At 40.6% G+C, this 24781-nt stretch overlaps 1 protein-coding gene across 3 annotated transcripts in view; it reads right to left on the bottom strand.

The window, feature by feature from the left end:
* Positions 1 to 656: 656 nt before the first annotated feature.
* The window catches only part of LOC115011347 (forkhead box protein J3-like), a 48670-nt gene continuing 24545 nt past the window's right edge, over positions 657 to 24781 (bottom strand). Inside the window, exons 5-13 of one of the 3 annotated variants that reach the window (XM_029436475.1) lie at positions 21605 to 21688; positions 16853 to 16954; positions 13796 to 13951; positions 9769 to 9982; positions 7897 to 8181; positions 5819 to 5920; positions 4183 to 4455; positions 3533 to 3661; positions 657 to 2656 (exon numbers count right to left, since the gene is read on the bottom strand). In XM_029436475.1, the coding sequence (XP_029292335.1) occupies positions 2535 to 2656; positions 3533 to 3661; positions 4183 to 4455; positions 5819 to 5920; positions 7897 to 8181; positions 9769 to 9982; positions 13796 to 13951; positions 16853 to 16954; positions 21605 to 21688 (1467 nt within the window). In that variant the 3' untranslated portion in view covers positions 657 to 2534. The remainder of the gene's footprint in view (positions 2657 to 3532; positions 3662 to 4182; positions 4456 to 5818; positions 5921 to 7896; positions 8182 to 9768; positions 9983 to 13795; positions 13952 to 16852; positions 16955 to 21604; positions 21689 to 24781) is intronic. The other 2 variants (XM_029436477.1, XM_029436476.1) reach the window with 2 other exon arrangements.

Here is a 24781-nt window from a genome sequence, read left to right as displayed (position 1 = left end):
AGACAAGACAGGCTCTTTAAATTATAACTGTGTAGCTCATATAATTAGAAAGCTGAAGCAACAGGCTTTTGAAATACTTTCTGAATGAATGGAGCGAGATGTAAACAGAGCTTTGAGCGGTCTCAAATAATCCTTAATCATAGCGTTAAGCGCCAAGAAAGTGTCTGCAACAGAACACAGCTTAACTAGATGCTACCTATTACAGTATCTACTTGTTGAAAAGCAAACAACGTCTGTAGTGCAACTGCATTTGTCTTTTAAATCATTGTTCTCACAAAGAAAAGTCAGCGCACATCTGCTGCTGACAGACAGTAGCAAGAGCAAGTGGCTTTTTAAACAGGTTTTCCTCATGAAAAGAAACCGTAAATACAGTTAGAACATTGTGTGACTTTCACACCGACAAGCATGGGTGGTCTGCTGAGTTTACATGCGATGGAGGGAAAACAAACTGTTGCTTGGCACTAGGCTGACACCTGTTGGACAACAAGCTACGAGAGAAGTTATCTCAATTAAACCAAGAACTAAGGTTCTCTCTGTTCTTTTACTTTTACCTGAATAATTATAATTAAAAGCACCGGAGCAACTTGTGCAGGATCCTTTAAAGTGTTCTGTTCATACAAACACGGCGACAGCTGATGAAATAATGACAGCAGATGTGAGGTTAGCGCAGTAAAAATGGTCAATGACATTTTAATAATAAACACTGAGACAGATTTTAACTGTTGAACTGCCATACACAGAACACACAAAACGGCAATGCCAATTTTTTTTCTTATCACTTATTTACAATATAATGAAGATATGTACATACTTGTGTCTCCTGATAGACAAATAACAAAATACTTTCTCTCCTTTTGCGGTTTTCTCTTTTCAGTCTGTGTTTTTCAAGGGCAAACATAGGAGTAACATACTGTTATTTACATGGACAACAACACGCAAACGTACAATATATATATATATATATATATATGCTGGTCACTGTAATACAGCATTTAATGGCAATAATAAAGAGTATTTTTCTTTTTTTTTTCTTTACAATGAGACCTTGTTTAGACCATTCGAACAATCACTGAGATCTTCCAAACGAAAGAGCACTTTAAGGTCCCACATTTTACTTTGTACCCACTTAATACAAACAAATCACTTGTTTCTTATGTGTCTCTTTTGAGCTGTATGCTAAAGGAAATCAGAGAGGACTATACACACTTGTACACACAGACAAAATTAAACATCACAGTAAGAAAAGTTGAGCATTTGAAACTTTTGTTTAGTCTTTGCTCCCTTTTGTGGATCTATTTTTTTAAATGTCTTTTGAAACAAAGAAATAAAATGTTCACGGTTTTCTTTTATTTCTCTCGTTCACTAGATGCTATCAAGTTTGATGTTGTGCAAAAAACTGCTCGTCGTCTCCTAAATGAGGCATCTTGAAATCACGTCCGAACATCTCCGCCTGCTCATAATTGATGTGCACTTTCCCAAAATTATAAAACTGAATTAAATCTCAGAAAACTATGAATTATTGTTAAAAAGAAGAAGGTCCAAGTCATTTTTAATGAGTGACTGTTTGAGCTACTGAAAAGCTTATTCCACAGTATTTTTTTAATCAGTTAGCTTATAATCTGACAAATGAAAATCTTAAACTCCGCCAACAGGAAGTGAGCACGGAACAACACGCAGTAACCTCACATACGGAGATGTAAATGGCTTAGTGTTGGTCTGACAATGTGTGTGAATGTAACACCCTGAGAACATGGCACCGTGGACTGTTGCGCACACACAATAACAGCATTTAAAATGATAAAACAAAGTAAGTAAGAACAGATTGTGGTGCATAGACCTTTTTTTAGGCAAAGGAATTTAAAATGGTGCCTGTTTTAACCACCAGGTGGTGCTTCACTCAACCACTGCTGATTGAAGTTGAACAGGTGCATCTTTACTTTCTTCTTCATAAGTCCTGCTTCTAACGGTAGATGTAAAGAGACACAGCAGTGCAGATGCCCAGCGTTAGAGTGAGCCAAGAGATGTTACGAGGAGGAAAGGAGGAAAATGTTGAATGATGATTTTTCTGCAGGGAGTTTGGAGAAGACGAGGTTTCTATTCATTTCAGGCAGATGAGCTGAAGTTTTGCAGACGTGGGACACAAGTTGTAGCAGGAAACACAACATATTTAAGAAAACAAAAAGAAAACAATTCACAGACGATTTGACGACACTTTGGCGACTTGTAACTCTGTTGGGGACACAACATGAGACAGAGAGCTTCAGACGTGTGTTTACATCTCGGTTTGGTCCAATCCCGTGTAAGTGTCTTTTTTTCTTTTTTTATTAATGATTGTCTTTATACTCAACATCCACTTGTATCAGGGAAAAAAGGCCAGTAAGATCAGAAAAAATACTTTCCGTTTGTTTTTTTTCTGTTGGATTGTCTACCGTTTTTTTCACGTAGGTGAAAGGAGGTCGGCTAGTTCCATACCTCACCTGTCATCACATGTCTCTCTCTCTCTCTCCATCCCTCGGCTCCACCAACGACTCAGTTTAGACAATGGAGTCCCAGTCAAAGTCGTCCTGGATGTCGTCTGCAGCGAGCATGCGTCTCACCTGGAAGTGTCCCAGAGGCAGCCTGTGTTGCTGCTGCTGGCTCAGCTGGCTGAGGTGACCTGAACATGGAAGGAGAGCAGAAGCCTTCATTTATTACACGATGACTTTGGGAAGTACAGTGGGATCATTGGAGTTTGTCAGCTTGTCATGGTTAGGATTACTTCATTGTTCAAACTTAATAAAGCAGTTTCACATTAAAAATCAGTGTTTGTCCGACGCAGTTCGGCGGACTTATGATGGAGGGGCTACGAGCTAACACCTAACGTTCGATCAGCTTGTTTCTCTGATAACTTAAGATCCCGAAGTTCAGGAGGTTTTTACCAGAAGCTGAATTATCCAAGGTCACACTTCTCTCCAAAGCAAATGAACCCGGTGACTAAAACCGGTAAAACCCTGAGAAAGAAAAGCAGTTCCACACTACAAATGTGTTTCTCAAATGCTGTTCGGCTGGCGCTAACATTTGCTAAGCTTGTTTCTCTGAAATGTTATGATCCAGAAGGCTGATGACTAAAATCCTTCATCTGGTTAAAACATATAGTGAAAAACAACCAAGATCTAAACAGTGTATTGTTAAAATGTGGCCTAAAACTGGATTAAAAGATCATTTGTGAGAGTTTTTGTCAGACAATCACAACATTGATGCTTGCGCAAAGGTGATACGTCGCCATTACAATCGATCAAATGACATTTTTATGGGGATATTTTACATATTAAAGACTAAAAGATACTGTTCCACACAGTCACATTTTAATGCTACTTATTATTGTTATTATTATTATTGTTATTATTATTATTATTATTATTATTATTATTATTATTATCAAATACCGATATTGTACCGTCTACGGACCAAATTCTGATACAGACAAACACAGGCACACTTGAATGGCTAAGAACCTGCATACACACATATACTCTGCTTTTACAGTCCTGACCTGTTAAGAGAGCGATGGAGGAGTCACCTGTCATGGTGGGAGCCGTGTTGCTCATGGGAGGCATGTGGGGGTATCCTGGGGGGCCCATCAGAGAGGAAATGCTCTGTCTCGAGTCTATGTACATGTTCCCTGTGGGAAAACAGACAAAAGGGCAATGACTAACTGTCAGATTAGTATCCCGACTTCCACACATGCCTATGAGTCTTTGCAGAACACGAGCTGCCATCGAGTGCACACGCAGTTTTACTGGCATATTATGCTAAGCTTGAGAAATCCTACAGAATGTACTGGATCTCCCGCTGGTGAAAATATTCCTTCGTCTTCATATCTTTTCTCCGGTTGCCATGAAGCTGACAACATCTATAATTCTCTTGTAAATCTATAATGGACAAACAATGGCCCAGTGAGGAGAGAGAGATTGTAATTCAGCTCCCGTCACAGCAGCAAGTGCAGAAATGTTGCAGAGCAAGACTCTGAATACCTCATTTTAAGATAATGGTAAAGTATTTGAATTTTAGGAGATGTTCTAACTTTCTTCCACTAAATTTCAGAGAGAAATATTGTATTGCTTTACTACATTAATCTGACAGCCGGAGGAACAAGTGAGATAAAGTCATAAATGAGTGGAAAACACTGCTCTGCATACAGACCCGTGCTGATGTGTTGGCTGTGTTGGTTATGTTGCCCGTGCTGATTGTGCTGGCTGGCCTTTGGGTGCATGGCCCCGTGTGGCTGAGCCGGGTGCTGCGGTGCTCCAGGTGGTGTCGGGTGTTGGACCTGAGGTTGTGGGTGGGCGGCGCCCTGCGGAGGGATGACCCCCGTGGCCGTGAAGAACTGGTTAATGGAGGAACACAGGTCGGCCATCTGGGCGGCGTCCAGCGACCAGTTGTTGAGCTCAGCCTGCCGCATGCTCTCCTTCAGACCTGGTGGACAGACAGAGGAGGCAAAGATGGACCTGGATGTTCCACATACGACGCATCGTCTTCCACTTTAGATAAAACCTTGAACTTTATTTACTGTTTAACAAGTTCCCAGTCTCACCAAATCTAAAATGATAGATGTCTTGTGTATCATTTACTGTATCTGCTTTCTCTGAACTATAATATAAATGAATGTTCTCTGAGTGTGAACAGGTTTCTAGGATTTACAAGGTTAATGTTGGGAGAATCAAATATGTGTGGGGATAAAAGATTTGATGAAATATCAGGCTTACATGATCACTGTTGTAGTAAGAAAATAAAGTACGCACTGATTCATGAATGAATTATTCCATCTTGAATCATATCTTGCATTGACGGTTATATTTCCTTTACATCCTACTAACAATGCTACAGTCCATGCTTGTATGAAATGACTAGTTTAAGACGAACACTCAAAGGACCTTAGAGGAAAAACTTCATATCCAAATCAGAAAATCATACATAATTAACATCCAACAAATGCAAAAATAAATTAAATGTACGATGCATTGCAAGTCAAATCCAAGGTAAAAAGCCCACTATGGATTTACTGTCACTGTTGTTCCACTTTTATCAATCTCCTGACAACATGCCTGTTCACATTTGGCGACGTATAACGAGACCCTGAACCTGTAACGCCTCCTTTTTTTCAAACAAAGACCCACCTAAGCTTCTATTCACAGCCTGCCGTCTGATATTACCCAAAATCAAATTAATTTGGCTTGTCTTTGGCGGCGACAGAGACGAGAGTCCCTGCTCTCTGGAGGTGAGCCAGAGACGGCGGAGGATGGCATTACAACGATGTGAGGCAGGTCAAGCGCCGCAGGAGGAGAAAGAGAGAGAGAGGGAGAGGCAGCCGGCTCTGTGTGTTGTAAGACCAGCCGCCGTCATTCATCGTGTGTGGATGTTGTCGGCTTTGTGCGCTGACCGTGATAAGAGGCTGTTACTGAGCCGGGGCCTGATTGGATTATTTACATCATACAATTGGGAGGGAGGGGGACAGTGTGTGGTAGAGAGGGAGAGAAACAGAGAGGGCAACCTCTCAGATGCAGGATAATGACTTTTATTAGGCCAGTACTATTACCACACTGGATGTTATAATATTGTGCCTCAAGGACGAGTGCATATGAAAACACAGAGTGGAATCATAATGGTTTAATCAAAGGAACTGATCGGCATAATAAGCATTTTATCAATTTTCACTGTGTCGAAACAGACGGCAGTATACAGCTTTATCAATGCTCATTTCAAATGCTGTTTACACTGATGGTACCCGGACTCTGTGTGTGTGTGTGTGTGTGTGTGTGTGTGTGTGTGTGTGTGTTACCTTGAAATGGGGAGAGGTCTACGTCAGCCCAGTTGTAACTGGTAGCAATGCGGCAGCTCTCCTTCAGCCAGTCCAGGTTGGGGTACCAGTCTGATGACATGCCTGGGAGAGAGCACACACACACACACACGCATACACACACACACACACATGTTTAAAGATGTTGTCAAATCTCTGGATGAAAGATAAAGTGAAATAAATTAGGGCTGAAACTAATAATAATTTTCATTATCAGTTAAGCTGTAGATAATCGTTTTGATTCATCGTTCAGTCGTTTGGAAGTTTCCCAGAGCCCAAGGTGACATCTGAAATAGTTTTGTCTAACTAACAGTACAAACTCAAAGATATTCGATTTACAATTATTTTATGTTTTACAATTATATAAAACAGGGGAAAAAAACTCAAATTCTCACATTTGAGAAACTGGATCTATATTTGACCTTTTTCTTGATAAATTAATTAAACGATTAATCAGTCCTCAAATGTGCTGATTGTTTCAACACTAAAATAAATAGTAGCATAACAAGCTGAGTCTGATCAATGTGTAAAATGATCTGAATCAGGTGAACGGATCCAGATTAAAAAGCAAGATTTGTCTCAGTAAAGTTCTGTAGTCAACCACAAGGTGGTATAAGTTCACATAGAAAAAGATTCCAGCCACAGCCATGCTTTTGAAAAAGAAAAAGGAAGATGCTTTTCACCGCCTTCACCGCCACAAACAAAACAACAATACATTCTGAGGCTGTGGATCAAAGACAGAAGGATTGTTTTCATTCATCCTCTGCTTGATTGAGGGGAATACTAACCTAGATAAATAATGTCTGAAGAGTCCCTTTTTTTTGGCCTGTTGCAGAGACACAAAGGGAAGAAAAAAATAGAAGAAAAAAACTGGGAACGTGAGCAGGAAAAGCCTCAGTGAAGCTTTGGAGATGCCTGTCTGTATCAGCCCAGCCTCATAATATCCAATGCTCTGGGACCTTACAGAGGAAAGAGTATAATATAAATGCAACGAGTCTGTGCAGAGACAAGCCCATTCGGATTTATTAGGTGTATTGTATTTACACCAATGTGGCTTTGGGAGTCAGGAGAAGAAGAATCATTGTTTGGTGCATCAATATATATGAAACAGGAAACTCTATCGTACGCTCTGTGGGTTCCTTGAGAATAATTAGTAAAAAGGTTTGCAGCAGAGTAGAGACATAGCGTAGTGCAGTGTTGATGTTGGATTTTATTTACGTTTAACTGCCAGTGACGGTAACTTTGGAGCCGTTTTGGCACCAGTTTGAGGACACTCCCACCTGGGAGACTGTATAGCCATCAGAATATCTCCTTCTTGTGATTACACGTTAGCGGTCTCCCATGTTGCTAAAGAATACTTTATGTATAGAACGTTTATGTGATTATAGCGCCTTTCAAATGATTGTAATGGCATGTTTTTCTTGTGAGTGGCTGCAGTCCACTAGTCAAAAACAATTACGTCCCATATCTTTTCCCAACCACGCAGAGATGTAATATAGAAATTGATAAGGACTTCGGAAAATAAAGCCGCAGTGCTAAAATAATCCAACTGCACTTACACTAGGCTACGGATATTGTTGTTTTTTAAGCAAATGTATTTATAACATAGAAATGAGTACACTGACAAAATCGATGCTGTACAATTCAAGTAAGGATTCCTGTCCAACGATGTTTTCACTAAATAGTGTATTATTTGTTATTTACGGCTAAATGGTGCGGTGCTTGAAAAGTTCCTGCCGCAAGGAATTGTACGACGACATTATCTCCTTTTCTTTTGGTAAAGGATGGTCCAGTGTTCCCTATGCTAAAGGAGGTAAGAAAAGGAAGTATTGAAGCACCTTTCCTTAGCATTTAGAGAATTCAACCAGCTCTCATCATGGCTGCCACTTAGAAACTTCCGGGTCATTTCACTCAGTTAGGAACCTTCCTAAGAATAAAACATATTCAACTGCATCCAGTGTCTTTATTTTTCCATACGTACACTACCAGTAGGTGTCACCTAAATCAGAACTGTTCAACTCCTACACATAGACACCTTCGAACAGGAAACTGCGTCTCACCTGTTGTGGGGCAGGTCTGTCCAGTGTGACTCTGGTGGGAGAGAGACGGGTGCTGCTGGGAATGAGCAGGGTGCTGTTGGTGCTGGCCATGCTGAGCGTGCGCCTGGTGCTGGCTGTGGGTGGAGTGAGGGGAGAGGTGCTGCTGCGGGTGGTGAGGGTGGTGCGACGCCTGACCGTGGTTGTGTTGGTGGAGGTGGCCGACGCCGTTTCCCGCACCAGGTGAGTGCTGGTAGGAGCAGGCGGTCCGGGCCTGCTGGCTGGAATCGCCGGGCATACCCATCAAACCTGCAAGAAAAAAAACATAGCATCATGTGAGGACACCAACAAGACAACAAGAACAACTGACACAAAACAAAAACAAACAAACTAAAATAGATAAACTATTCGTAACAAGATGGACAAGAAGAGTTGGGCCATGCTCACAAAGGGTATACAAAATGTAAATATCATATTGTAAGATGAGTTAAATGTAAATGATTCTCACAAGTAAGGTTGGCTATAAAGACAGAGAGGATCAGTAAGTGTGACCAGCAGAGAGTGCACAGTCTTATCACTGAAAGACAAAGAATACGTAAACAGTAAGATCTCTTCAGAGATCAGCAAAGTGAAACAGAGGGACTAGAGTTTTTCTTTTTCTGACCAACAAATCAAAATGAAATCCATGAGCGCACCGAGTCTGCCTTCAGGCTTTGGTTATGCTTTACCTGCTTTTAAAAGTATGTTTTATTTGGATTCTTTCATCCCCTCTGCCTTGTGTAGGTTTCAATGCTTTCTGGAAAATGTTTCATAGCCATTGTTTTATGTGTTGATTTATTTACAGTTGATTTCCACCTTGTTTTTCTTTCCTAATGTAGTGCGTTGTATGGGTGTTGTGAGAGTTGTCACGTCTTACAGGGACAAATAAAGTTGATTTTAATGTGAGAAAAGGGCAAAAAGACTATGGTTGAAGATGGATTGTAAAAATGAGTTGCAATTGTATTTACAGCCCGCTTTCTATTGTTTGACCTTCAATTTCTGAGGATGAAGATTGACCCGAGTCGCTTACAGTTTGGTGTGTGGAGAAGATGAGCTCTGCTGTCTCAAATACAAGGACTGCTGACACGGTTTCCTGCCAAGCTTCACACTTAAGGGAGTCATATATTTCTTTATTTTATATATTTATTTACCAACTCATTTTCTCATTGTCTTATATTTTCTGCGAGTGCACCCCTGACCACAGATTGAAGGGGACCTTGTCAGATGGTGAACACAGGCAGCGGTTACGGAGCTCAGCAGAGCGCATCAATCTCCTCGGTTACTGAACGTACGTGGATGTGTGCGTGGAGAAGAGAGCGGGAGAGGGAAGGTGATAAGAGGGTGGTGGAGGATGGTGGGGGGTCGAAGTGGAAGGAGGCCTGGTGACCTGAAAGCTTCAGGAAGCAATTAGCAAGATGCTTCACAAACTTTAAAACCGATCTAATTAGCTGCTATCAAAGCTGCAGAACCCTTTGCTCTGCTCGACTGCAGATGTTTCCAGTTTTTTTCTCCTTCTGTTGAATCTTCCTCTTAATTGCCTTTACTCATTTGACTGAGCGAGCCGTAAAATGCAGATATGCGGAACAACAGATTGCTTGTTTATTAAAATACAATAGAGTAGGAGTACAGTATGATGGAGGTTAATACTGGAATGCTTTTACGACTATGAAAGCAATGTTAAATTCTTTCTATTTCATTAGGAGCTTAAGCTTGACAGTTAATTATGTGCATGAAGCCTGACATAAAGGTTTACAAGTTTTCTTTTTTCTGCAAGCACATGTGTCAATTAAGATGTTGGACAGGCACACAAGAACAGATACACACTAATCCACATACACGATGAGGGTCGACACCCACCTTGCTGTGAGAAGGACTGCTCAAAGACACACTTGTAAAGACTGCGGAAAGAAGCGCTGAGGTCCTCGAAGTCAGAGAAGCAGAGCTGCTTGTCCCGCGACTCCGAGACGGGCAAACCGTACTGGGGCTGTGGGGGAGGAGGGGGAGGCGGCAGCGGCTGGGCGGGCTGCTGGAGGCTCAGGGACTGGGAGGAAGGCTCTGAGTGGCTGCTCACCTTCAAGACAGACAGAGAGGAGAGAGAACAGACAGACAGACTGTGAGAGGTACAAAAAGACAAACAGCGGAAATCAATGAAGGTATTGGTTTTAGAAAAATGCTTCAAAGGCTGAATTCACATTGCAGCTGAAAGTGTAGAGGCTGCGGTCAGACCAACATCAGCACTACATCAAAAAACACTCCCCGTTCATTTCAATGAGACCGATAAGGCCGCTGCGCTGGTATAATGGAAACACGGGGTCGTCCAGCGAAAAGGTAAAGGTTAAATTGAACATTCCTGCTAGGTCACTGTTCAGTCGTGACGCTCAATTTAAGGTTTCCATGATTAATTGCAACAGTGATACACACATTAGCTTGGCAGAGTTTAGTTTAATTTTAGTTTATTACTTTATTTGACGGGGACAGTGCATATCTGAAAATATACCAGAGTTAGCCAGAAAGGCACATTTTCATCTTTACTCAGTGGGCAGGCAATAGTTAAACGCACAGACGTTGGGAAGCATAGAAAATACAATCAAGGATAAAAGAAGTGAAAAAGTCTGAGATATACACCATTTAATGCCATGAGCATGTATCTAAAATACCAGAGAAACACCTAAATGCTAATATAGGAGGAGGCTGTGGTGGTGAAAGGAGTGAAATTGCTGAAGGCAGGTAGCAGTGCGGCAGCTTGGTATGCAGATTTAATGAGCGGCAAATGTTTATATGGACTGCCTAGTGTTGAGACTGAACAAGGACATATACAGTAGGATTGGATAGCATAAAGAACATGTGACTATAACAACTTCCGTAACTACATTGAGGCTCAATTAAATATATATATATATACATATATTATAAAGTATTGTAAATAGTGTAAATTAATTCAATTTATAAAATGTTGACTCGCAGTATTATAACCCACTGTGCAGGGTTTTGGTAAGTCCGTGAGGCCTCTAAGCATTGGAGTGGGCTACTACCTGTCAGTCAATACACGGGGCAGCATAGTGTTTCTAGTAGCTGAAATTTAATTTGGAAGAGTGGCATTATAAAATAAATAAAAAGTAACATTCAATAATTATCACATTAAGTTTCAAGAAATGTAATTTATTTTCCAATTCTGCCATTCAAATTAATTTTTTTCCATTAGTTCTTTCTACAAATCATTTATTTTTAGTCACTATGATGATTATACCAAATTCAATTTTATGCAATTAAAAGAGCTTGCACTCGTTTCTTTTCATACGAACACACAAAAACAAAATCCACGGCTTCAATTTTCCATCTCATATTGTGAATACAGCCTGTCATCCTCTACCCTCAATCATCTCATCCCAGCTGTCATCTTCCTCACCATCCACCCAGCAAACACAAGCAATTTGCTGTGATCAGTGTGCCTCCGCAAATATAAGCCAACTTAGCATGACACATCCCCCACACATCTACCTCCACCCAGTAATGGCTGCCTCTCCTTTCAACTTTCTGGGTGTCTTTGAGATCTCTGCCAGCGATAGCACCAGTAATCACGTCAGTTAGGGGGGGGTTTCACCTGCGTCAGGTAATGAGGCAGAACTAACCCTGATCCCCCCGGACCAGACCGCAGATGAGGTCTGAAGCGATGGAGGAGGAGGGCGGGGGAGGGTGGAAGAGGTGATGCTGGGAGGAGGAAAACAAAAGATGGCCTCTAGAAATGAGAGGTTAACGAGATGAGATTGCACTGACCTTTGCTAATGCAGGTGGGAGGTGAGTGGGGGAAAGTGATTGATGGTAAAAAGGTGAGCAGCTGTTACAAGGGAAAAATAATGAAGAGTTGGGATTTTTCAACGCTCCTGTAATTTTGGACCAAATGTTTAGGGCTGAGACTGGCCTTTAAAATGTTATATTTGGCTTAAAAAAGGGACAGAAACAAACACTTGGACAAACATGTCAAATGCACCACAAGTCTATCAAAAGTCTATAATTAGATAAGACTGAATGGAACTTTTAACGGCCATAATGGGAAAATCAAGCTGCTGCAGCAGCATCAGATTATAAGGAATAAAAGAAAGAAAAAAGGAGATAGGACTATAAATAGGAGCATTTCAAGCACCATTCTGCACCTAAAGGTTTATCCTCTGGGAACATGAATATAGTCAAGTGGAATTAATTAAATTAAATGACTGAAAGAGGAAAGCTAAAAGAGTGTCCAAAATAGAAAGGTTCATCCTCTGGAGAGTATAAATGTTAAAAAGCTAAAAAAAGGTAAATGTCCAACTGTCCTTTACATTTTGGTGTTTCTTGTGTACAAATGGAGGCACGACATAAAATGTCATGGGGACACCAAAACATTAGGATTTGTCCCCCGTGGACCACAAAAAAAAATATGAAAATGCAAAAACAAGTTTTCGACATACAAAGTGTTGATCAAAGAGGAGTAAAGAGTCTGGCCTCTAGTTTCCTGAAAGATCGTGCTCTGCACTCGACAGACTGACTGAACAACTGAGGTCGTTGAGGCAACTTTTGATTTCAGCCAAATAAGATGGAAAAAGTGTACTTTACCCCGGCCAAGACCGTAGGCACTATAACAGGAGACATGGGACGGACTTGATTTAAATAGACCTCACTGTGAGTGTGTGTGTGGTAAATGTCACAGATAAAGGACAATCTAAGTGTTTAATTGCTGACTAACAGAATTAATCTGCTTTTAATTGTATACAGTTTTGCCTCTTTGTCTCAAATTCTATAATACTGGCGTGGTCAGGCCTAATTTGTATGCATAAGATACGATAAAGGTGAACTGTCAATAAAAAGGGATGACTCTGATGTTTCCTGCTGTTCTATGTTTGCACGATACAGGCACTTCTATCAAAGCAAAGCAGCATTTCCCAAAGGTTTAGAATGAATTTGTGCCAGTCGACCCTGAGGGGAGTGAGGGGCTGCAAACGGTATTGATAGTCGGCTGAAAAACAAGAATTCAATTCACAAGCTAAATAATGCATATGTCTGTGCATATGAATGCAATATTCAACAAGCAACAGAGTTTTCAAAGAATCTGCACTTTTGCAGTTCCACACCTCAGAGAAGAAGATATTATTCAAGGATCTTTTATTGTTATTATGCAACACAAGGTGGCACAATGAAATGCAGTTGTAACAAAAATCTTTATGGCTTTTGTTTGAGGAGCCCAAATTAATTATCTATATGGGAAACAGGGTGAAATTGTGCTTTTGGCTGCTGTTTGACTCCGCGTGTCAAAGAGAAACAACAGCAATAAAATGGGCTATTAAGCTAAAATATCTTTAAATCATTTAGTTGACAGCACATCTGAAATGTATGATTTTTGCGTCTGAAGAATGTGTCTGTTCATGCCATCTGCTAAACTGTACTGATAATTTACTAACGTAATAATGAGGATGTCTGAGCACACCGAATGTGCTCTGCAAAAGGCAACTGAAAATATATTTGTTGCAAAGTATGAGCATGAAACAGCAAATGAGAGTTTGGGCAGCGTGCTGTAGATCCAGCGTCGAGTCAGGGGTTATCACCTCCTCAGTCTGCTAAGGGTGCAGCAGACACCTTCTGTACCAGCAGAGTGTCTGGACCAGTTACTGAATTATGTCAGAATCAAGTGAAGGAGCATATAATAAAAAAAAAATCAGTTCAAATGCTGGCTAAAATGTGCCAGTTTGAGATTCAGGAGGAAAAGAAAGTGGAAGAAAGTGCCGACCCTGCTGAAGTGTTCTCAAACAAGAGTTTGTAGTGGCTCGCGTCCTTGTGCAGACGGACTTAAGAAAAGAGAAATCCTCCAGCAGAAATCACTTTACTGACGCCCAGAATAAAGAAAAGGTCTTACTGGTGTGTAGCCGTGTACGTTGCTGCCGCTGCTGATGCCGGTGTTCAGGTTGTTGAGGTTGACGGACGCCAAGCTCTGCTCTGAAAGACTGTTGCTCAGGCTGCCCAGACTCCCTGGACTTTCACTGCCTTCTGCCTCGGGGTTGAATAGTGCTACCTACACACGCACACACACAGGACCCATTTTAATGCAACATTAAGGCAATTCATTGGCCACAATGTTGAGGCGATGCAAAAAATACACTCTTTCACAGGCAGTGATTCATGATTTTATTTCTCCTCCTTTCCCACTTTGTCACTCTCCCTCATTTTGTGCACTTGCAGACTCAAAGCCAGTCTGAAGTGAACACGGTCCACCTCAAGAAGTTACACACGCACCATTAACTTATGAGACAACTCATGAGGAAATATGGAAATTAAAGTGCTGCTATATGCAAATTAGTCTTGCTTCTGCAAAAACAGCACAGAACCTAAACTAATGACTTTTTTTTCTTTCATGAACATGGTGATTTTGATTAAATGTCGTGACCCAGAAACCACTGGGTAACTTCAGGAATGACTTTATTGTCTCAGAGTTTGGCACCGATGGAGACACGAATTGCGCTTCAGAGGAAGTGTACTGTATATTATCTTGTGGTGACGAATCACAAAGCTTTTAAAAGAAATGCCGCAGGATTATGTTGAATCATGTTTCTCTTGTTTTGTTTGACTGTCAGTAATTGTGAAGCAACGCGCCAGCGTTACCTCCAGGCTACATTTAATTGTATAGACAAATGTGTGAAATGTGAAATTATAGCCTTCGGGTGAGACAACAGTAAAGGCCCTCTGGGGCAGTGCTCTACCTCTCTATGAAGGAGAAGTGTTTTCCAAAGTCAGTCGTTTTAAGTGTTAATCCTGAAAATGTTCTGTTTTGGTGTTTTGTGACATCTTGGTGAACCTGTAATTCTTCTTGCTGTGTTACTGCAAAAACAGAGAAATAATTGCGTGGTTTACAAGAACTGTAGTTTATATCCATGCATTAGAAACGAAAAGGAAAATCTGATAATGACCAAACTTCTCATGATGTCTCTACAAATGTGTGTTTTTTTTAGACTTAGCAGAGCATTACCATCTCTGAATGTAATTAATGACTATGACAATCTCTCTCAAGGAAAATATTTTCTGTTCTAAGCTCTTGTATCTATGTATATGTATTGTATATTATAGGAATGTCTTTTTCAGAAGCACAGGCACTCTCCAATGCAAACAGAATATTAGTGAGAAAATGTGTTATTGAAGCACTGATGCACTGCTGTGCCTGCAGGACGCCACCTGTCTGGATGTGGGTGGATATCATTGACGTTGGCACCAGCATCATTACCATCAAGGTCTCCCTCTCCCTCCTCTGAATCATTTGTTCAAAAATGTATAGTGATGACTAAGACGAGTCAAGTTTCAGTTTCCCTCTGAGTCAAACAGAATTAGTGCAAACTCACATGCATAAGGTAAATGAACTGGGGAGAACAATAGTCGCTTGATGCTGATTTACTGGCTGTTAATTAAGCTCAGCTCTTGCTTTCTGTTGACATATTTGTAATACTCTTTACGTCCGTGGATCTAATACAATTGGAAATTTACAGAGTCGCTCAATAATGTCATCAACAGCATTGTTCAAAGTATAATAATGCAAAATCTGATGGTACCAACTACTGTAACATAGCATGTAGGTCACTTATCCCACTGCAGTGGTCAGTTTGGCTAAAATAGCAATTATTTAGATGATCTTCTGTTTTTATATTAATCTTTTATCTATGAATGACCTTTTAGATTAATGTTAAGTCTATATACCTATAAGTAGCCAAAACTCTGAAGAGATATTTCACTTTTTTTCAAACCGCAGCAGTTTCACATTCAAAAAACAGGAACCATGAAGTGCTTACTATTTTTAGTGGATAAGTGATAATACATTGGTTATAAAATTGTCAGTAAGTGAATACATATGTGTGTAAGAACTTTACGCTGGTGAAGTATATCGACAAATTCTGAGAAGTATGAGTCAAGATGTGTGAACAGAGCAGAATGGAAAATGGGAATAAGCACGTCCAGACCTCACATCACGTCCAGACCAAACACGCAACAGTTACGTGAGCTGCTGCTGCGGGACACATTTTATCTTTGGTCGGGGTCAGACGAAGAGGTCACGTACCACACATTGTCATTGTGTGTGTGTGTGTGTGTGCGTGTGTGTGTGTGTGTGTGGAAGATCAGACAGGCGTCAGAGGTCCCAGTCGCCGCTTAACCCCTGACCCTCATACACACGGACACACCCAGTTCAGCTTTATAGGCAGCGTGTGTGTGTGTGTGTGTGTGTCATTGCGTATGGTTGTGTGTGAAAGTGAGGAGCTGTAAAACAGCTACTGATGGTGAAAGAGAAAAACAGAGACTCCCTTTGCTGAAGCTTTCCGTCAAGTACGTCCAGTTAGTATTACTTATAGCCGCAACAAACCTTGACACATTCTTCTCAGCTGCAAGTACAAATGACCACATCTTCTGGACTAATTCCTTTGTTAAAATAAGCATTACACATCATTGAGAAATGAATATTCATTAGACCTAATAGGTCACTAAGTAGCATCTTTCTGAGCCTGTATGTAATGTTAGTGCATCCTGAAGCATAATAGGACAAGTAGATATCAGCATCTCATACTTAATGGTAGTTAGTTAATCTAAGTCAACCAGTAATATGCGAGTGGCTAAATTGTTACTACTTCCATGAAAATATGAACTAATACGGCAAAACCAAAGTGATTAACCTTTCCTACACAGTGAACCAGTGGGCATGTTCCACTTTGGGATCAACCCAATTTAAAGTTGACAATGTTTTTTTTAACGTTGTATTGGTTTTCCATTAAACCCACCATATATTTGTTTGCAGCATTTATTGGAAATTAAAGTGCATACAAGCATAGGACAGCTGCATTATTCTAATGAATACAACTGTGAAAGGTACCCTACCAATATCCACCCACCCAACCATATTTAGTTTTTACTAACAACTGCTGAGTAGCTGGTGTCATACCTTGTTGGTTATAGCATTGATGGCCAGAGTGGGGGACGTCCCTCCCGACATAATGCAGTCCATCCTCAGAGACTCTGACTCCAGGCTGTAAGGAGTTGATGCCTGAAAGTAGAGGACAAAGGACGGAATACGTGAATGGAGACACCAAAATAATCTATGCCTCCAGTGGATTACCAGCAATAGGTCTTTTTCCCAGAAGACATTTTGACATGTCAGAGTAGAAAAGCACAGGTGTGAATAACGCTAAAAGGTGAGCGATGTATAGTAGAGTATGTAATATTTCAGACAATCTGAATAGGTGTACAATTACTTTTTCTTTAATTAATGCAGAATTATTTTTTAAAAACTCTTCACTGATTAGTAATATTCAGAGTTCAGTGACATTAACAATGAGGAGGGAAATGAAATGTGAAAAAAGGTTATGAACGCTGCAAGTTCATGATTCTGTACTTAGCCTGCTGAATCAGCGTCATGCCCCAGGCTCCAACTTTGTGAACTAGTCGAGGCGCACTTCATTTAAATTGCCGGACACTTAAACAGCCTGAAAAGTGGACACATCACTTGCACTTGATAAGAAATCAACCCATCCTCATGCATTATTCAAGTCTTAAATGTATTCAGCAGCAGGCCATTTTCTGCTGTTCTCATAAAGAGCTAAAGTAAGGTTAACCGAGTGTGGGGATATGAGGAACTTTTCAAAGATCGATGAGGGGCTAAATTTGAAGGCCACAAAGTGAAAAAAATAAAATGAAATGAGGACAATATTTTTCTCCATGTCTGACTCCTTTCAGGGTTCAAGGCAGCTTCCCTGCTTTCCCAAACTGCTTACAGTAAGAGGATTGGTTGGTAACAATGCAATCTTTAATTTATGATAAACTCCCAGTGAAACGGGTTGTTGGTTCCCTGGTGGAGGCACTTGAAAAGAAGACAACGGAGAGGTGAAAAGAGGAGTGAGGAAGGCTGGTGGAAGAAGGGTAGAGAAAAGGAAGAATAGGTAGAGATAATTGAGTGGTGACGGACTGGCAGACAGAGAGGCATACAGGAAATGAAAGAGAGTGATTATGCTGAGGGCACCGGAGACGCAGCTACTAAACTAAGTGTACACTGCATGTCTACACATTTGTACAATGCATTTATGCAGCCGACGTTTAGCCTCGCTGCCAACTTCAAATCTTTTCAATAGCACAGCCGCTGTCATCAGGAGACTTTAAAGACTTTGACTGTGTAGCCTAGGTGCAACAAAACCCCAATGAAAACAGAACGGCATATTTAGCCCACCGTTTTTATTTAATTTTTTTTATAGACAGTAACACTGCTATAAATCTTAGCACTTAAAACCTCCCTGTTTCTCCTTAGCCCATGTGACAGCCCACAGTGTGTCTGCCAGCACTGCAAGTGAGGCGTAAGAAAAGGGGTCGAAGGGCCCATCCATGTAAGACGAGATGACAAGGCTCTGAATTAATTAATGTTTGTAATAAAAAAAAAAAGAAATTGGTGAAGAAAATATGTCTAACGGCAGCCCCGGGGCCTTCAGTGGTAATTAAGTGGAACACAAGCCTAGCTTACCCTTCCTCCTCCTTCCTCTCCATCTTACTCCTCTTACTGTTTCCCTTCCTCCCCCATGATTTTCCCTCTCTGCTCTCTCTACCTTGCTGTCTTTCTCTTTTTTTCTCCTTTCTTTCACTCTTCTTTGTATTGTTTCCCCCTTCTTACCCCCCCCCCCCCCTTCTTCTCTCTTTTACCTCAAATCTTCTTCCAATGAGCAACTGTGATTGTGCACTTTGCCGCTCCACGCCTGCCTGAGTTCCCTCGAGAGAAGAAGGCGGCTAAAGCAGCATTTCAGGCAGAGAGGGAGAGACGGAGGGAAGAGTGGCAGACAAACAGCCGCACAGAAAGATAATGATCAAGATACACAAACAGTGACAGAGACACAGGATGAGAAAAGAAGAAGAGATGACCAGCTGTGCTGCACCATGATGAAAGACTCTGCAGGTTTTGAATGCAACAAAACACATAGTTAGGTGTACATTCAGGAAAACCTCAGTGGGTCAGCAGCTAGATACAAAGATCCATGGTATGCAATAACAAGCAGAACGATACCCGCGTACTGGAATTAAAACTCAAATAGTTGCTTAACCTTGGCTGAAGCAACGGTTGTCATGCTGCCTGAAGCCTGGCGTTGATACCGGATGATAATGAGTTATTAATACTTATCATAACATCACAGAATTACAGTTTTATATGTTCTGTTTATATTATGTCTGCAGCACTTTCTGCAGAGCATGTGATCCTGACAACTCTGCAGGTCAAATAATATTATGCCTGGATCTGCTTTAACATTTTAGAGGAACTTTATTCCATCAAAGTCTTGGTGTGCTGCTAAACGGCAGCATTTAAAAATTATTATTTTTAAAAATAAAAAGTAAACAGGAACTAAGCTCACTACGCTCTTTTTTTTTTTTAAACCAAACAAAACATGACAATACAAATCAAACAAACGAAACAAACTAAAGTCTTTGAGTATCAAAGCACCAGGGTGGTTACAACACACCTGGTGCTGTTTACCTGAAATCAGTTCACTATGGGTTTATAAACTCAATCCATCTCTTCCAACATTTATCAAACATGTCTGTCTTGAGTCTCAAAACAAATGTTCATTTTTCCATTACAAAAATGTCATGCATCCCATTAAACCAGTCTGCTTATCTTTTCTACACAATCAGGATACATAGCATGTGTGCTCTTGTCAGGCATGGAGGCGAGTTATTGGTTCATTTAAGTGCAGCTGAGGTGATGGGCAAAGAGAATTTCATCTGTTGAGTGTTTTTAAAATGATGTAATGAATCTGTTTGGTTTGCAGGTGAAAGTTCAGTCTTCAAACCAACACTAGTTATGAGCCAATCAGCTGTAGCTAAGGCTGGGCGATAATTCAATATGATCGTTTATCATCTTTTAATGGATTCGTATTGTATCGAGATGCACGCTTACGTCGTCTAAATGAATAATAACAAGCACACACTAACTCAAACTTGTCAGAAAGGTTGATGTTAAATATTTTTGCAGTTTTGTTTTTACATTTTGCAATTAAGTTCTTAATTAAATGAGAAAATACTCAGTACTTTTCAAGTATTTAATTCATACAGAACAAAAATCGACTTTACGATGTGGTTATTTCATAAAGGCGAGACTTTTTATTTATTTAGTGAATTTCCTGATATATTGACATATTGGGATAGGAAGTTTTGGCCATATCGCCCAGCCATAGCTGTAGCTCGCTCTGTATCAGACAGAGACAGTCAGAGCGAAACAACAGAAGCAGACAGAGGTGATTCAAGACCTGCAATACATGATGGATCGCACTGCTTTGGTATTCAGATCCTCAGGTTGCTGATTGAAGCCGCATTCTGCTGTGTTGATGCAGGGTTACAAATATTTATAGCCTCGACCACTGTCAATCAATCTCCCGAAACAAATTTTCATTCCTACTTCTGTGTTCTCACATCTATTCTGTAGCTTGTTCCTGCCGTTTCTGTGGGATCGTTAAAACTGAAAATCCTGGAGCCACGTGTTTAACATGTATATACAATATAAGATCATGACCTTGTTTAACTGGTTCTCTTACGGCACGTGGTACATAGAAAGAGGCACATGTGCTGGAGATGAGTTTTCTCTATCAGACACAGGCACATTTTCTAGCTTTCTCCAGAGGGAGAGGTCCAGTAATAAGCGGGTCAATATCAATCTGCAGGCACAAAGCAAATCTGGTGTCGAGGATAACCCGGCCTGCTCAAACCAGCCAAGGAAAAAGGTTTCTGATGTAATTGAGGTCTTGCTATTTGTGTGGCTTTACAGAGTGATAATTACACAATCCTATTCTAATTCTGACCAAATCGTTTTCTGGTATGATAGACAATCAGACTGATAGACATCCTTCAAACAAGCACAACATGCAGCAGGAGAGATTTATATGCACCACAGTCAGGGAGCCGACCATGTAGCTGTAGATTTAATGTTGTTCCTCGTGGCTTTTCACTTGGTATCACAGATATAACACATAATCCAAGACCTTTTTTGTTTTGTTTTTAACAGTGATGCAGAAGCACCATGTGCAAAAACAATAGCCAAAATGTGTCATCACGCCACACAGAGCCGATAGCTTGGCTGTGGACTCTTTAGGTTTTTGCTTTTATAGCATCTTGTTTGCCTGCTGGTGTATCCTGGCATCTCTTGGATGTCTCTTAACTAGACTCCTAAATAACTACTCTTTTTACTATTCACTTGCCCTGCACACATCTTAAGTATGCGGACTCAGTGTTGTGTTGTATATATAGTTTGTGGATATAGTGTTATTTATTAATGTTGCACTATACATGCATTCTGCCCTGCCTGTGTGATCAAATGATAACAAAACTTTATTTGATTTCAATTTTGTTCCCACACAAACATTTGTGGAGCATCTCTGGTGACCGGAGCAGCTTTTTCTCACGTTTCTCTGCTCACACTGCTACATCATTTGCCACTTTGATGACAGTGATCTTGAACTGATGTAAAGGAATAATTTAAGAAATTGTAAACTAACAAAGGAAGGTCAGATTAACAACTTCGCATAACAAGAGTTTTAAATCTTTACTTACTTTGAAGATTTCTGTTGAAATGTCAGCTGAATACCAACTGAGCCACATTATACGTTTTTTAAAACAACGAGCTCTAGTGTGAAAAGAAAGAGTTTTTAAGGTTGGATAAAGTACTTACCCTTTCTCCAGAGCGCGGCCTCTTCTTTGGCCTGCTGGGTACGGTGTCTTCTTTAGGATTGGTGTCTATGGCCCAGTACGAACCCTGGAGAGTGACCCCAATAAAACAAAGAGTTAAGCCTTTTGATGGAAGCTGCACTGTTTGTGTATTTCTCCACTGCTTTTGATTGCTGTGTTGGTTTATGTACACTTTCATATTCTTCTTTATCTTTCTCTAATAAGCAGACAGTGGTGGAAAAGCCCTCAAATAATAACTTTTGAAACATAAAAAGGGAAAAAGAATATTTTTAACTACATTTTTACTAGTGTTAACTATGGGATAAATACAAAGATATATCTTTTCTATCAAGCATAAAAGGCGATCATCGTAAGGATTCAATTATTTCTGCGTGTTAAAAAGTGTAACAAATACTGGATTTTATTGTTGGTCCTGCTGGTGCTAAACCTGACAATTTAATTGTACTGTTGGGTTGTACTCCAGCAAATTATATATCTTTTATACGAGTAGATAAACTAAATAAGATAAGATAAGTAGATAAACTCATGTTTTGAATGTAAAAGTAACAAGTAATTACAGCCATTTTCCAAAAATAAAAACTCTGTGCTTGAGTAAATGTTATTAGTTGCATCCAACCTCTTTTGTTAACTTACTTAGTCTCCAGAAGGTAAACTAATTTGGTTGTGCATGCACAGTGACAAATAACAAGAAGGACACAGGTTGGCAAGAAGAAGGACAATTAAAAACATATTCCAAGATGACATTAGAGATGCAGCCATCCACAAAACAGCCAACAAACACAAAATGAAACCTTAAAATTGTACAATTGTATAAACATACATATGAAACAAAACCTAATAATGTATGTGAAGAACACAAATCATGTAATTCAAAATATTCAGAGCTGCGGGCACAAAAGACCTTCTAAATCTTTGGATCATCTCGGCATCCTTAACCGGTCATCTTCGAACTGTGAACAAAACCCACACCTCCAGTCCCTGTGTAAAACAAGCTGACCCTCAAACATGTCAAAGTAATGAAACATTACTGCTAAGAGTAACTAACGTAATCACTAAATATCAAATTGTAATCCGTTCACACTACTCTGTGATCCCATTACCCTAACATTTCCCAATACTGGTCGTCAAACCAATTACAGATCCAGCCTTATTTAATACACTCGTTAATCCTTATCTTTGGCAGGAATGCTGTTATCCCAACGGATTTTTGCCCATTCATGTTGGACGAGAGAGCCTGGCTCACAATCTCCGTTCTAGTTCATCCCAAAGGTTCAATGGGGTTGAGGTCAGAGCTCTGTGCGGGCCAGTCAAGTTCTTCCACACCAAACTCATCCAACCATGCCTTTATGGACCTTTGTGCACTGGGGCACAGTCCTGCTGGAACAGAAAAGGTTCTTCCCTAAATTGTTTCCACAAAGTTGGAAGCATAGAATTGTCCAAAATGACTTGAGATGGTAAGATGAAGCATTAAGAGTTTGGTGCTGATATTAATGCCGGAGCTGGTTTGGCAGTTATTGAGTCAGCAGAGCATTGGTGACTTGTACGCACTCTGCGCCTCAGCACTCCGCGATCCGCTCTGTAACTTCACGTGGTCTGCCACTTCGTGGCTGAGTTGCTGTGCCTCCTAAACGTTTCCACTTTGCAATAATAGCACTTACAGTTGATCGTGGAAAATCTAGGAGAAGGAATTTCACAAACTGACTTGTTGCAACGGTGGCATCCTATTACAGAACCACGTTCAGTGAGCTCTTTAGAACGAGCCATTCTTTCACACTTTTGTAAAGGCAGACTGCATGGCTAGGTGCTTCATTTTATACACCTGAATTCAATGATTAAGAGGACTGGCCCAATACTTTTGTCCATATAGTGTAATTGTTTAGGGAGGTAAGTTTGAACACATATATGATGTTAGCTAGAGTAATATCCATTCCATGTTTCCCATTTGTTTCTGATGCATGTCCTCCTATAGTGGATACCATCAAGTCTCTTTGTTCCCCTCTTCTTCTCAGTGAAGCTGTGTCAGTCCCTCTGAAGGGGGAATACGCAGTATATAGATTTCCCTTGCATCTGATAAAACCAATGTATCTGTTGATATTCCAGCTCCAATCAGTTTTCTCTGGGTTTAGTTTCCTGTGGTGCATGCTCTTGCTTCGTTTCCCCACAAAATCCACTGAAATCCTTTTGATACCCAATGTTGAATCACACAGACTCCACAATAAAAACAATCAATGAGAGAAAAGGAAATCAGTTGCTTTTAGGTCCTTCGGTTACTCCCGGTCTGTGTTTTATTTCCCTCTTTCATTTTTCCATCTTCCCTTCCAGGGAGGTCCAAAGCTGCAGTCAGAATTCAGGAGGTTCATCTAGGCCACACACACAGACACACAGACACACAGACACACACACACCTCATCTCTGAACATCCCCCCCCCCATCCTCGCCTCTTCTCCTCCCCCTGTCTCTCAGTCCCACATCAGTGAATAGTACACAGCCAATTAACGTTAGCACATGCATGATTTAGCTTCTCTCTTCTCTCTGTGGCTTAAAACTGAGCTTGTACATACAACTTCTCTACACACAGATGATCCCCCCTCCCCCCCCCCCCCCATGCCAAAGTATTGACCACTTCGATCCACGGTGTGAATTAAGGTGCTGGTCAGGTCCAAGTCAGGCTAATCAGAGGGGAACCGCTCTCTTTGTGTGTTTGCAGACTATAGGCCTCCACTCAAGCCCAAGGATTTTGTTTGAATTATTTAAACCTTCTTCCCCTTAATTCATTTTTCAATGGCTCCAAAATCCCTGCAGCCTGGAGAAACTTCCTCCTGCACTCCCCCCTCAAACAAAATGAGTTTTGAGCGCTCAATGAAAAGTTTTGGCTCGTCAGTTTTTGCAAAAGTGGTGGATTGCTTCTCACATTAACCCTGTGATGAGTTGAAATGCAGACATTTCAGCTTTTATTAAAAAAAATCTTGTAAGGGCAAGCTTCAGCGATCAACTGTAATTATATACTTTCCTCGTCTGAGCAATTCCTTCGATTCAGCACAAACAAGGAGTTGACAAATTGTTGTTTTCAAAACGGAGCTACTGAAGTGGCCGAGGCATCTCTGCTTCCTAACCACAGTAGTAGCAGTAGTGATGAAACATATCAATGCTTCCTCTGATT

Source organism: Cottoperca gobio, chromosome 7, assembly GCF_900634415.1.
Source record: "Cottoperca gobio chromosome 7, fCotGob3.1, whole genome shotgun sequence".
Lineage (NCBI taxonomy): Eukaryota > Metazoa > Chordata > Actinopteri > Perciformes > Bovichtidae > Cottoperca > Cottoperca gobio.
Note: the sequence above shows the minus strand (reverse complement) of the source record. Positions and strands in the feature narration are given on the sequence as shown.